Below are 14,535 nucleotides of genomic sequence, written 5' to 3' on the forward strand. Positions count from 1 at the left end.
TACCTAATGTAAAAAACGCCCCAAGGCTACAGAGTGCTGCGTGACACTAAAAGAAGGGAGCGCAAGCTAACAGCAGAATGTGCCACGCCCCGTTTGCTTTGTATTTCACAACTATTGTTATTTGCTATATGCTGCTGCGAATCCAAATGAATCTCTCAAATAGAGATTATAGAATTTATTTCGTTTTATTTTCTCCGTTCATTTACAATGTTGAATGTTTTAATTCGCTAAAAAGACAAACCTAAGGCACATATTCATGCAGTTGCTGTAGTGAAAGTGTCCTGGCACTACCTTCTCTTGTGATATACAGGTTAAATTTCATGCATCATTACACCCCCTAGCTAGCACTAAATTTCACATCTCCTGTCGTCAATAGGATATGCTCTAAAAGTCCTACCGCCCAACCCTACTAGCTGCCATGGTTTATATTGTGCAATAAAAATGTGTCACACAGTAACACATCGGGCAAAAGAAGGCGTGTACAAGCTTGCAATTCCTCAGGCACGAGTGTGTAGACAGTATTTGGTGCTGCTTTTAAGCTACTTTAGTTGTTATTATTTAAAAACACAATGAGAAACCTCAATTCCAGTGCATCTGTCCTTGTAATCGCCACTTATAGAAGGTATAAGAATTGTATTCCTTTTAATTTATTCATTGCATTATAGATATTTTGATGAAGGTTGCATATAAATACACACGTACAGTATGTATGAAGAGAGAAACACAGAGAGGGAGAGTAGAAGCAAGAGGAAGAGTGAACAGGATTTAAAGGAATGAGTGGAGCCTGGACTTGGGAACTTCTGTTCGGTGCGGATCAATGAATTGGACGCAGGAAGTCGACGGTCCAAACAAGGAACTTTCTCTTCAAAAAACATTACAGCTGTAACCAGACATTCCACTTCTTTTGGAGTATTTGGGGCACGGGCTGCTCTGTAATACTCGACAGAAAGGATACTCATTACGAGCCCAAATGATAACGCTCCAGAAGATTTTTTTTTTTTTTTTTTTTTTTTTTAGCTCCGTGGTGGACAAAAAAACGTGTTCAGGGACCTGCATGACATTCAAGAATGCTTTTTCATGTCTGATGGACTAACAAGCATCTGAATGACTTCTATGTTGTTTGAGTTGTTTTATGAGCTAAGTTGTTTGCATAGGCTATCATTCTTAAAAAAATGAGATAACAATCAGTATATGACACTTTACACGCACGCACACACACACACACACACACACACACACACAAACACACATGAGCATTGCATACAGGTTCAGGTGTATTATTTTGTAAATTGTGGCTGTTCAATCTTTTATCTGTTTTAGTGTCCCACTTCCTGTTTCATCACACCTCTCTTCCTGCTTGTACACTTCGGCATGCTGAAAGCAGAACGATTGGCATTCCCGAGTGAAGGGTTGAGTTAAGTGTAGGTGGGCTAAAATACACTCAGATACACTTGGATAATTCTCACACATCTTTCTACTACTGTTCAGACTTCCACTCTAGTCTGTAATTTGCAAGCAGGCCTTGATGAATTCTAGGAGGAGAAGTTTAGGAGGACTTGATCCGTCTTGGGTGGAGCTCAAAATCAAAATGCCAAATGGTTAAGTTAAATCCAGTGTTCCATTCTGGCTAAGTGTGATATTTGATCTGTGTTGTGCAGCATCATATGGGTTAGGAGTTAAGGTTAGGCTAATACAGTAGGAGGAGTTGGATCAGCTCCACCCCTTGGAATTTCAGTTTGGCACCAAACGCAATCTGAAATTCTGAGCAGCCTGAAGCATTCAACATGTATTTACCTACTGAGAAATGAGTACATCATTAGCACTAGTGGGAGGTATTTATACACAGTATTGGTAGCTTTAAACTATTTGGAGAATGATGTAGAATTCTTATGGTTTTGGGTTCATGCAATTTTGAAGTTACATGCACATCACAAGCAGACTAACCTCTCTCAGTTTGTGTAGTTTGCTCTGGTTATTGGTTGTAAGATGGGGGAAAAATCTTTAGTTTTCCGTCCAATTTTTTTACAAAAACTACCATTTTATAGAAATCACTCAGGGAGCTAGCTGATCTTTGTTCGACCAGTCTCCTAGCTTTGCCAACCAGACACTAAACACACACACACACACACACACACACACACATATACAGATACAGTACATACGCACACATAAAGGCACCCCACTTTTTGCACCGAACAAGAGACCCGTATCCTCAATCACTGTGTCCTGTAGCTATATATATATATTATACAGTATATATTTTTGTGAATGTCAAGCACAAAATGTCAAAGACCTTTCCTCTTTCTTTAAATGTTGAACTATATGGTTTTTGAGTCAAAATTTTAATAGGTATAGTCCAGAAACCTATAATTATTTTTTTTTAATTGTCTTATTCATTAATGTATCTTGTTTTTATGTGAGCTAGTTCGCTAGACCGTGAATGTTTTGTCTATTTCTTATTGCGTGTCCACCACCTGTCTTGTTTGTTTTATGGTCAATTTACACACTATAGGAAATGATTAAATTCATTTTATTTTATTTTTATTTCCGTTCACATCTATTTGGCAAAATGTTAGATTTTCTCATAATTCATCTCACTGTAACACCAGGTTAAAAATGTGCTTTAAAGAATGTAATAAAGTGTTTTTTTTTGTACTATTAAAATGTTTTCAGTTCATAAAAGATGCACAAATTGTACCTGGTATTACTAATGTTTATTTTTTAAAAAGCAAAGGGATTCCACACCCAATTTTGACTTTGTGTAATTTATTACTTTTTAATTCTCTTCATAGTAGTTTTTCATTTAGAATGGTTTAATTTAATTATTTCTAAAGCATTTTAGCTTTACAGCATTTCATTGCAAGTACCCCAGGATTTTACACAGTATTATGTTATAATAGACAAAATCCTTCTTTTTAAATTAATAACAAGAAAAAAATGAAAATATTTTAATGGTTAATTTTGAATGTCGAAATAGCAGCAGGGGTGATTTGTGGTTTTCTACAAGGTTTAAAAACTCCAGGCTATTTTGGACAGACGGAAGGCAATAGTTTGTGATCTGATTTAGAGAATTTACATTTTTGGATGGACAATGTGATCTCACACACTCATCTTCTATATCGCTTTATCCTGTATTCAGGGTCACGAGGGACCTGGAGTGCCCTGCCCTGCGATGGATTGGCACCCTTCTGGGATACCCAGAAGGGTGCCAATCCATCGCAGGGCACACACACACACTACGGGCAATTTGAGAGTACCGGGAGGATAGCTAATGTGATCTTTAAAATATAAAATTTGACAGCATATTCACATGATTTTTTACCGTGGCAGAATAGGATAGCCATATCTTGTCAAGTAAAAGTATAAAAACTATTAATAAGAATAAAAATATGAGTTTAGAGTTGCTGCAAAAATGGGATTGTACCACTCTACAAGTAGAGAACATTTTTTTTTGTCTCTGACTCCAAAATATTATTATTTTTTTTTTTTAACTATATTTACATTTATAATAGATATGAACTAGTCGATTTGCCAGGGACCAGAATTGGCTAGTTTTCAGTTTTATTGGCTGTGACCGGTGATCAGCCTTAGATATAGACAATTCTGTACCAAGCTCAGAAGCCTCTAAGCTGCGCAACAGAAACAATTTTTATCGCGTTACATTATTAAAAATCGTGTGCAATAAAAGCCTCCGATCTCCCCCCTTTTTTTCAAACTTGTAACCGAATTAGTCTCAAACGCACCTGTTACACTCTTACACCAGTCTCAAAACACAGTAAGCGCTAATTGGTCAAAAATTGTGTGCATTAGAAGCCACGCGTGCTCGTCGTTTTGAGTTTGGAGACTTTGGAGGTGGTAGTACTTTGCCATTACTTTATATTCCTACAGATGGTACACTCTACTATTTACACATTAACATCTTGTGTGGTAGGAGTGAATTATCGAAATAATAATTATGGCAGATAAAAGACATACTGAATGTGCTGCTCAGTTAAATCGTAAACTCTTGTATTTAAAGTTAGTTGTAAAATCTAATATCGAATTGAGATAATTATACGATCGCGATACTTATAGAAAGGCAATTTCAATCGAATTGGTCCTGAGGTATCGTGATAATATATTACTGTACGTGGTGATTGGTAATTCCCATCCCTAGCAAATACACATAGTGTAATGTCATAAGGTGAACATTTTTAACATTATTGAGAATATGACATTTGCAAGATGTAAGCCATGCTTCCTTATTTCGAATGTATTTTTAAAATCCTAGGTTTTAAGAAGCACAAGAACCAGATGAGGAGATGGGGCGTGGTTTCTACGTGGCCGCCTAAAACTTTCCGGAAGTTACTTATGTTACCTTACTTGCGCCCCATGAGTCTCCTACTGTACATATTGTGGACTAAATAGCGCGGAAAAAAATATGAGTGCTTTTAAAGCATAAGGGAACCGATATTTAAAGTTAAGTCTTATTAGGATGACTGTTAAATCATAAACATTTCAAAAAAGTCTTTAAATGTCAACAACATTACATTTTACTGAAGTATACTTATGAAAGGTGTAAAGTATGGTTAAATTGTTCTTGCAGAAATAAGTCAGATTTTTGGTAATCAGGTCCTTGTTTTAAAAAGCTAAATCAAAATTCCGCAATCCGGAAGTGCCGCAACTTTTGCACATCCTGGGTTTTAACAAGAAATCCCGCCTTCTGCTCTGTGATTGGTTGGCTTTTTAGCTATTGCTTGGTTTGTCTGTCTTTAATAGGTGGCTTTGTTTGTCAGTAAAAAACGTATCCAATCCTGACTTAGTAGGTGTGACTTTCTGAATACGGATGGGGGAAAAAGATATAGGTGCTGTATAGTTTCTGTGTAGGTGGTGGTGCTGGGAGGATTGTTGTCAAAGTTTGGAACAAATCGAGAGGAAAGGATTTCACATTTTCCAGGAGTACATTGAGTGTAACAAATCGATGCGAAGATGTCTGTCGCAGGCTTGAAGAAGCAGTTTTATAAAGCGAGTCAGGTGAGTCAGGTTACTTTGAAACGTTGAAACTTTGAAACTTTTCCCTCTCGTGCCCAGTCTTTGGAGTTGGAGTACACTGGTGTTAAATTAACCCCTTATTTCTTGAAACACACTTTAGATCCAGGTTTTGTGCTTCACGATACAGGATCTAATTATAAATAGAGCTTGGTATTCAGCATGTCATGTTCATTTTTATCGAGATCAGATTATTTGCTAAACGCGCGTAACCTGAGGCTATTGACGAAAATCCAGCCTGTAACTTTTAACCCTTTGATGGTGATCCAGGCTGATCTGTCCAGAAGCCAACACGCAGGTCGAGCTGGTCAAGCTGGTACATTGAAACAGGGTTTAAATTCAAGATAAGCCATTAAAACAGAAAAAAGTTGATAAGAAAATCTTAACCATATAGTGATCAGTGGCAAAGAGCTCCAGTCTGTGCAGAGTGTGTAGTTTTCCTAAACTATGAGGAAATCTAAACCCTGAAACACTTTCAATGTATCTAACATGTTTAGAGGATGGTGTGGCCATTGTCACAAAGCAGCTTTGCAGAATCAAAAGAAGATTATGGAAATGTGTAGAAAATGTAAAAAATGTGTATGAATCACAATAATTTTCGCTGATGAACAAGCCGAGGGGGATGTTGGCAAGGAAAAACTCCCTGAGAAACTTTCAGGGGAACCAGACTCAACAGGGAACCCATCCTCATTTAGGTGATGCCTGATGACATCATAAGGGGGAACAAATAATAATGTAGCTGCAAAGCAATGATGATCAGGGCCAATAATCTGTGCCATTGTCGTACAGACTCCTCAGGAAGAAACGTGTCATAATGTGATGTAGCAGTAGGTAGCGTCACCACCATTTTTACATAACTAAGGAAGTTTTTAGCCATGAGCTTAGGGCCCCACCATGTCTGAACCGTTTGATTTGGAAATTATGAAAATAATGTGCTGATTGCTGTTTTATCTTTGATATCTTCTTGTGAGAAGCTGACATCACAAGGAGGATTTTTTCAGGGAGGGCTGAAGACTTTTATGTGTTTCCGCTGAGCCAGACAATTGCATCTTTTTTTCAACTGCTCGCTCATGCTCCTTTGGAAGCAGCATAATGCACACAGAGGACAACGCTATCTGCTTCTTCCGCTTGCTTGAGCTCACAGATGCCCATGATTGGCTTGGTACCGCAATTTATGTGAGAGCAATTAGTGCCTCCAGTCCCTCGACTCTGAGAGAGCTCGGCCAATCATCTCTCTCCAGCTGCGAGAGGCTACATCATCACCTGGGATTTAAACTTGTGATCTCCAGATGATAGGGCGAGCACTTTACTGCTGTGCCCCTCAGGGGCCTAGATCAGTGTCATATTAAAAAGGAATCCATAGTAGCTATAGTCAGTAAGCACTGGCCTCTTAAAGTTCCAAATGCGTTGCAACACCTTACATCTCTCTGAGCCCTGTGTTACCGTAAAGGGTCGACTAGTTTCGGCTAGTGATCTCCTGGATCTGTGCTGGACAGATTACAGGATTAAACGCTGGTGCATCTCTCTTTTTCAAGAGGTTGTTTCCTACATTGGTTGTGACTTCGAGTGTAGCTCACTGGTTGGACAGTTCTAAGGTAAAAGGGTAAAATAAATCAACACAATGAAACAGGAAAACAGCTGCACTAAGAACCCCAAAGAATTTCAATGGAAAAATAAATCATGGATGCCATTGGTTGGCAGTTCATTTATTTGTCTTTTGGGTAGTAGTTTAGTTAAGATGCTTCCTAGTTCTAGTTGAGTTGATGCATTCTAACTGTTTATCATATTTTCATATAACATAACATCGGGATGCTGTGTCTCATGACCGCTTCAGAATGATAGCAATCATGAAGCTTTTCCTGTTTAGGTTTGGGTGCAGCACTCAACCAGTAGTGTATATTCCAGCCTGTTTACATCATCAGGTCCTGCGATGTCATTGAGTCCGCTCTCTGTTTACTGAGGAACATGCATTATTTCCTGCACAAAACTTGGTTTTCTAGTTGCTTTTCCTATAAAACTTTATGCCACAATTTTAAAGTCTATATGTACAAAAGCTTGAAGGACCCATCGATATCCGTCTGCCATGTATATCTGAGCATTCAAGACTAATTGGAGACTTTTTTGTGTTGAGAAATGGGTCTCTGAATCATTTTGGCTGAAAATTAAATAAAGAAGAATGACAAGTAACCTAATTCAGTTGATTACTTTTTTATATAATAATGATTCAATTTAGCAGAAAAAATATGAGTATAAGAAGAAATATGCACAAGCAATGTGATGTTAATGTCCTGGAAGTGGTAGATTAAAAAGGAGGCCAATGCGCACTACCACCTGGTTTAAAGGGAGTAGGAAAGGATGGACTAATTACCTTTTTTTTTTTTTTTTTAGTTAAAGGATTGTAGCAATTCATTTTTATTATGTTACTTTATAAAGTTTAATTGGAAATATCCATGATTAAATTGTTACTAGTGAGTAATCAAATTGACTTAACTTAATGTTTAACACGTAACATTCTGTTTTTTCACAATTCTAACAAGTTACGGTACAGTTTAATTTTGACCAAGCCACATATTTATATAAATGCTTCAAGTTCAGTGCAGTTTCAGATCTTCAAAATAATAATTGTTGATTGTTTTTAGATAAAAGAAGGGCTGCTAGCTTAATTAATTAGTTTTATTAAAAAAATTAATAAATAATAATCATAGGTTTAGGTTTAGTATAATAATGGGGCACATTGTCATCTTTGGCTAAAAAATGTGTTTTGGTCAGGTTATAAAACTCAATTTTATTGAAACAGAGTGTGTGCATATTTAAAGTTAGTTGTAAAATGCATATTTTTTACCAGAGTGTGTGGAAATTCAGCATTATGTGTCAATTGAAGCAGGATTCTGTGTTTTTTTTTTAGCAATCCTCGGTGAGAACAGAGCAATGACAGGACAGAGTGAAAATACAAACTGTGCGCCTGCAAGAAATGTGTTTGACCCAAATCATTTCTACATTTCTTATTTGTAGTAGCTGTTTAACTTTTTTCTTACAAAAATTGAGCTATGAATCAGAGAAACTTATTTTTCTTCTTTGTAAGTTGGACTAATCAGAATAAAATGATAAATATCTCTTTATTATAAATTTTAACTAGTAAAATATAACCGTTAATAGTAAACAAAATGCAGAATTATAAAAATATAATCACGATATCTAAAATGTAACTTGGTTAGAAACATATTACATGAAAACCATGATGATAACTTTGAATTTTTTTTTATGATGGCTTTAGGACTGAAACTGTAGTAAGCAGTTTGCACTTAAATTTCTGTCTTTGGACAATATTATTCAATGTACTTCAGTTTGATTTAATGCACTTGAAGCTATAATAAATACTGAAATGACCCTGATGCTCAAGCATGCATACAGTATGTTCCTGTTAACACAATTGACTATACTGTATAAGAATACAGCTTTAGACAATAAAGTATTTGTAATCGTGCTGTGCTGTGTCACCCATCTGCTAATTGGTTCACTTTTGATTTTGGTTCTCACTTTTATTCTTTCATTCATATATTTATTTCCATTTATTCATATCTTTTCACTTATTTATCCTAATCTATTCATATTTTGCTTCCAAAGGGTCTGAGCTCCTTGTATTTTAACGTTGTCTTAATTAAAGAATAGTTTTATAGTTATATAGTATCGACTTTTTCAGAATAGTTAGGACTTTTTGTCTCCTATTTCTTTAGTCCGGTTCCTGTGCCTAAGCAGTTTCAGATGAATGTTTTTGTTTAAATCACACAGTGACCTGTAAATCAATCAAACATAAAAGAAAATATGAGACCAGTGAGAACACAAGCAATTTTTAAGACTAATTTGCACTTGGTGTGTTTTGAGAGTTTGTAAGCATGTGTTACAAGTGGATTTTTAGTGTAATTCCCTCACAAAGTTTGGAGAAAAGGTTGATCGGAAGCTTTTATCTGAGGCTGATTGGTTGAGCACTAGTCCTGCCCAATCTAACTAAAAAACCTGCCAATTCTGGTCACTGGTCAATCAACAGGGGATTTGTATTCTAAATGTAAAAATCATATTTAAGCAATTGATTTTGGAGTCAATGTGGCGATAAATGAAACGTCACAATAAAGAATCACCACTCGAAACTGAACGTCTATATGTAAAATTAATTTAATTTAATTCAATATGATGAACTGAGTGGTGCCTCAAGACTTTTGCAAAGTACTGTATTTTTGTAAAGCAGCCTTGTAAATACAGTATATGTTTATTGTTAAAAGTGCTATACAAGTAAAAGGTTCAATTTCAACTTTGAATTGGATTAAAAGTAACATTTAATCCAATTGAAAAAAAAATTCAATCTTTTTCTTTGTTCGGGCAGCTGTCCTGCAGCTGGAAACAAAGCATGAAAACCCAGCTGGATGCTTGATTGTTGGGTAATTCCTCAGTAATGACAGTTACAGAGAACATGTTTAATCATCGTTTTTCTTAAGTGCACATGCCCCGAGTGCTTTGGTATAGATTAGGGGTGCCTATTCCACTCTTTGTCACTACAAGTACAAGCACTTTCTTTTGAATAGTTGCCAATACAGAGTACGATAACCTGTACCGGGACCTGCCGCTGTCCCAAAGCACCTCATCAAATACACCTGCTATTGCTTTGCTAGTGTGAGAACCCCAAAACTGCCCAGCATGTACTGTATAACAAATCCTTCTGGTGTGCTTTCTCACACACTGAATCTTCTGTTTTGTCTTTAAGCTAAGAAGAAATTTTTTTACATACAACTTCGCTTATTGGAAAAGCCGTATACTGCTACATATCCAATAATTCAGTTTTTAATAAGCAGTAAATACATTTCATTGGGGAGGGAACAGCCTTCTTTTAATTAATAGGCTGTTTGGTTCTTCAATACAATGGCAACCACTCATAAACCAGCACCATGTTACTGTGGAAGTCGCAGCATGCAGTAAACTATGCATAAAATGATGTTTAAAGGAAGATTATTTGATACTTATAATGTATATCTGATAGATCCGGGTAAATATGGCAATTCTTTTGTGCCGTTATTTATGTCTCTACATATTGACTTCAGAATAAATGTAAACAAATAAATTTATAATTTTTGTATATGCTTGCAAATGAGGTGGTAAAATGTTGCCATTATTCTACAGTATAATCCTACAGGTGGTGCAATCTTAACTATTCAGACATTGGCAGACATCACTGTGTGTTCTGAGTAAATTTTATTAATTTGTTAAGAATTGTAAAAAAAAAAAAAAAAAAAAACTTTAAACCTTATAAAAATGTAATATTGAATAGGATTCTTTATAAAATTGTGTTAATTTTTTAACAAAGGTCATTATCACAAAGTAGCTTTACAGAATTGAAAGGAAATTAGGAAAATAAGTATAAAAACTATTATACTACTATTAAACTATTATACTACTGTGACAGACTGCGAGCCCTATGAATATATGAGACGGTATTTTGGTGGTTAGGGGTGCACCAATTAATTAACGGTATTGACTAAAATCAATAATCAAATTAGTCAGCAACATTTTATTTTATTTTTCTAGAATCAAAAGGAAAGGCTCTTTCTAAACGACGCGAGAGTCAAGTTAGTGGTAAAGCAACCTTAAGCTAAATTTAAAAGCTGATCGCTAATTAAGAGCTATTTAGTAAATGCACCTTTTATAATCCAATTAATTGATTCAATACTCGATAGATTAATCAATTATCGATATAGTCATTAGTTGCAGCCCTACTGTTTAACTTGATGTGTTATCGGGAAGTATCAACTTTGTGTAGGTTATTAGGTCGATTGGCTCATCTCACATTCCTTTGGGTTCAAAGATAAGACTCGAGTTAATCTGAAAGATCTGCAAAGCCTTTAGACAAAATATGTAAAAGTAAGTCAGTCTAGTAGTAAAATTACTAGTTATGGCATCTCGTAATAGGTCTCTTGTAAAGAAAAGGGACTCTAAGGTGTGTGGGGTTAGTGGTGGTTGATTCTGTTACCTCTCAAAGAAGCTTATTCCAGTGACCGTTAACGATTAATCAGGTAATCTTAGAACAAATGTCAGTTCTCCTATTCATAACCAATCATCAAGTGCTGGCCTTGATTAAAACAAATTCAAATCAAAGCGCTGCTCTTCCTGCTGCCAGCGACTCATTTTGATAAAGATTCAAATGGATAGATCTGTAGATTTTTTTTTTTCCGCCCATACAATTGCGTCCCTGATGTAGTGAATTAAAATGTCAAACCTGTTTCATGCAAGAAGAACATTTCGCTAATAAAAGTCGAAACTGTCGTCTTTTGAATAAAAATCCACATAAGCTGGCTGAAAATGATGAACTGCTTCCTGCACCATGTTATTAGCTTCAGAAATATGGCAGGTCTGACAGGCTCGCTATTCACACACTGCTACAGAATAACCAAGGCCAGGTTTGAAAGTTTTAATTCACTGGGAACAAAACATGAATTCCAACAGGAAAAGAAGGAATGAGGTTGTCTTATCAATTTTTTTTTTTTTGTTCTACACAGCTAAGGTTTTATTCTGGTCTAAACAAAACCTGAAGGCTTTAAGCGCTGACAAGGACTCTTCAACATAATGGGTCATGAATTCTTGTAATTCTTAAAGAAAAGGCCAAAGAAAAGGGAGTGTTGCCCAACCTCATGTTAACATTTGTAGGAATTGTATGGAGCGAGAAAGATTTTTATTTATTTATTTTTCAATTGTGAATGAATTTGCAACCACAGTACCCTCTGGGCTGAGGAGTTTAACTGTTCTCCATTGTGTTACAGTATACAATTCGTTCTCTTCTAGGCTTTGTCATGTCTGCAGTGAATTTGTATATGCTTTTTACCCAAGCGATCTAATCTAATCTCCTCTCAGGATATATTGTTTTATCTGTAAATACATTTGCACTGTAGACTGTTCGCACCTTAGTACATGCACTGCTACATCATACAAAAATATTGTTAATATCACAACAATAGAAGCATTCGTGCGATGCGGAATATCAACATTTCAAGGTGTGCCGTTATAGAAGCATAATCAGTGTTTCACTCTGCTGACACAACAGGAATTCAATAGATTTCATTTTTTTTTATGAATAAAAATGTCGTACTTTTTATCCATTTATAGTTACATTTTAATGTTGTCGAACGAAAATTGTTTGTCGAGAAAACAAATTCTAGATAAAGCAAGCAAACCAAAATTAAGAAAAATGAAAAGGCACCCATTATGCAAACTTGTGCGATTAGGTCCACGATTACCCCCAAGTTTTTGATTTTATGAAAAACTTTTTGATTTTTGATTTGATTTAATTCTCCAGTGGGCCCCCTACTGGAATCCATCAGTAGTGCACACAGTATATTTAAATGATATTGCCATACTGTATCAGGATTTTATAAATATCCTGATTCTATATTACTCATTTTCTGATTTTGCTACAATTTAAAGACCTTGAACCTTAAATACAAAACCTTTTATTCAGAAGCTTCACAATTGAAATGAATGTAAGTAATTATAGCGTCTTCCATTTATTAGTTTTTTCATTTAAAAGGCATTTAAACAATACAAAGTTACTTCAGATACAAGAGTTTAATATTTAACGTCAATTAAAAATTAAACAAAAAGCTACATTTGTACCGAGCAACGTGTATCCCTGTTTTGTCATCTATTATTATAAGTATTTCTGAACAAACTTGGCAAATAATTTATTCCTATCACATGGGACACCAGTGTACTGCCTGTAGGATTATAAAGAAAGGCTTTTCTTAATACAATGTGTTGAGCGCGTGTTGATCAGTTGTGACTGCGTGGCTTGTATTGCGTGTTTTGAGACTAATTAGCACTTGTGTTGTTTTGAGGCTGGTGTAAATGTGTGTAGTGAGTGTATAAAGAGATGAATTCGCTCAGAGTTTGGATAAAAAGGCAGATCGGTGGCTTTTAATGCGCCATAAAAATGCGTTTCCGTTGCACCATTTGGAAGCTTGTGCACTCTGCACAGAATCTGTTATAACCAATGATGATTTTACATTAAAAAAATAAATTATGTCACCTTTCAAAAAGATGTATACACAGTTACAGTGAAACCTTGTGTTGCAAGTAACTGTTTTACTGTAATGTTAAAAAAAATAATAATTAAATTAATTAATTAATAATTTTCTCCCTTTATGTATTTTTTGTCCAAACTTTAAGTTTAAACTTTACTTTATCTCCATATAATACATTTAATTAATCAAAAACCCTGTACACAAGATCTCTTCTTGCTTTCATGTCCAGCTTTTGTTTGTATTGTTATGCTGTAAGCAGTTGTTTCCATTATAAGGCTGCCCTGTAACCCAGTCCAAGCTTTGTTAATCAATCAATAAATCAGACCCTGAGTCCTGAAGTCTGCTGTTAGTTTATGTGACTTGGCAAATAACACTGCAGCCAACACCCTGCTAACAGCTCCTTGATTACACCTGGACCTGCCGTACACGGGTGTATTGGAACTTTAGTTACACAGCAGTACATTAGTGGCTTATGGCAGCTTTAAAAAAGTACTGTGTCATTTAGCTTGACGTCATGTTTCCAGTTTTGTATGATGACTTTAGCAAACTGCTGTAGGCCTTAGAAAAAAATCCCCTCTCTCGCGTATCTACTGTCTTCCTGCGCTGGCTTTCACACTCTCGGTCTCTCTAAATCTTATCTGATGAATCATTTTATTTTCTGGTAATGGGCGGGTTCTGCAACGCTTCGTCCACACCACTCTTCGTACGTGGTTTAACCTTTATCCAGTGTATGACGTTCTTTTTACAGCCAAATGTCAGAGTGCAGCAGATTTCCTTTGATTTTCCGATCAGCTCTGTCTTACTCAGTATCCTCCTCAGTAAAATAACAAATGTGAATTCTGACTGAATCCATTGTAATAAAACGAGGTATTCATTCATGTTAATGTATTTTAGCGCACATTATGACTGCAAATAAATCCCTAATATCATGCAAATGAGAACGGGTTTCCTGTTGAGTCTGGTTCCTCTCAAGGTTTCTTCCTCCCAGTCATCTCAAACAGTTTTTACTTGTCTCTCCGAGTTTGCTCATCAAGAACAATATGATAATTATGACTTGCACATATTATATTACACTTTTCAAACTCATTTCCGCATTAAATTGTTATTTTGTGTGTAGCGTTATTTTGTGTGTAGCGTGGCTTCTTGAAGGCTAATATACTTGTCTAAAAGGAAGTGTACTGATTTGTTTAAACAAATAACAGATCCAGATTTTGGTCCATGCGGCCAAACAGTGTAGATTTAATATATATTGTAGTAATCAAAAGTATAAATTGATTTAATAATTTGGAAACTTGTCTTACTTCATTTCGTGCCGCAAAGTGTTCTTTGAATTCTTTTCATACAACAGGCAAAAAAATGCCTCTTGTTGTTCATCCTGCTGTACATTTATTTTTCCTTTTTTAGTCAGAGTCCTTCTACAGAGTTTATAAATGCTAATGGTCTGAGA

The 14,535-nt window shown here is 35.7% G+C and overlaps 1 protein-coding gene across 1 annotated transcript in view; it reads left to right on the forward strand.

Annotated features, from left to right (window-relative positions):
* The first annotated feature begins 4,857 nt into the window (after positions 1-4,857).
* The window catches only part of sh3gl1a (SH3-domain GRB2-like 1a), a 29,409-nt gene continuing 19,731 nt past the window's right edge, over positions 4,858-14,535 (forward strand). The window contains exon 1 of the mRNA XM_053487157.1: positions 4,858-5,013. Within this exon, the coding sequence (XP_053343132.1) occupies positions 4,969-5,013 (45 nt within the window). The 5' untranslated portion in view covers positions 4,858-4,968. The remainder of the gene's footprint in view (positions 5,014-14,535) is intronic.

Source organism: Clarias gariepinus, chromosome 25, assembly GCF_024256425.1.
Source record: "Clarias gariepinus isolate MV-2021 ecotype Netherlands chromosome 25, CGAR_prim_01v2, whole genome shotgun sequence".
Taxonomy (NCBI): domain Eukaryota; kingdom Metazoa; phylum Chordata; class Actinopteri; order Siluriformes; family Clariidae; genus Clarias; species Clarias gariepinus.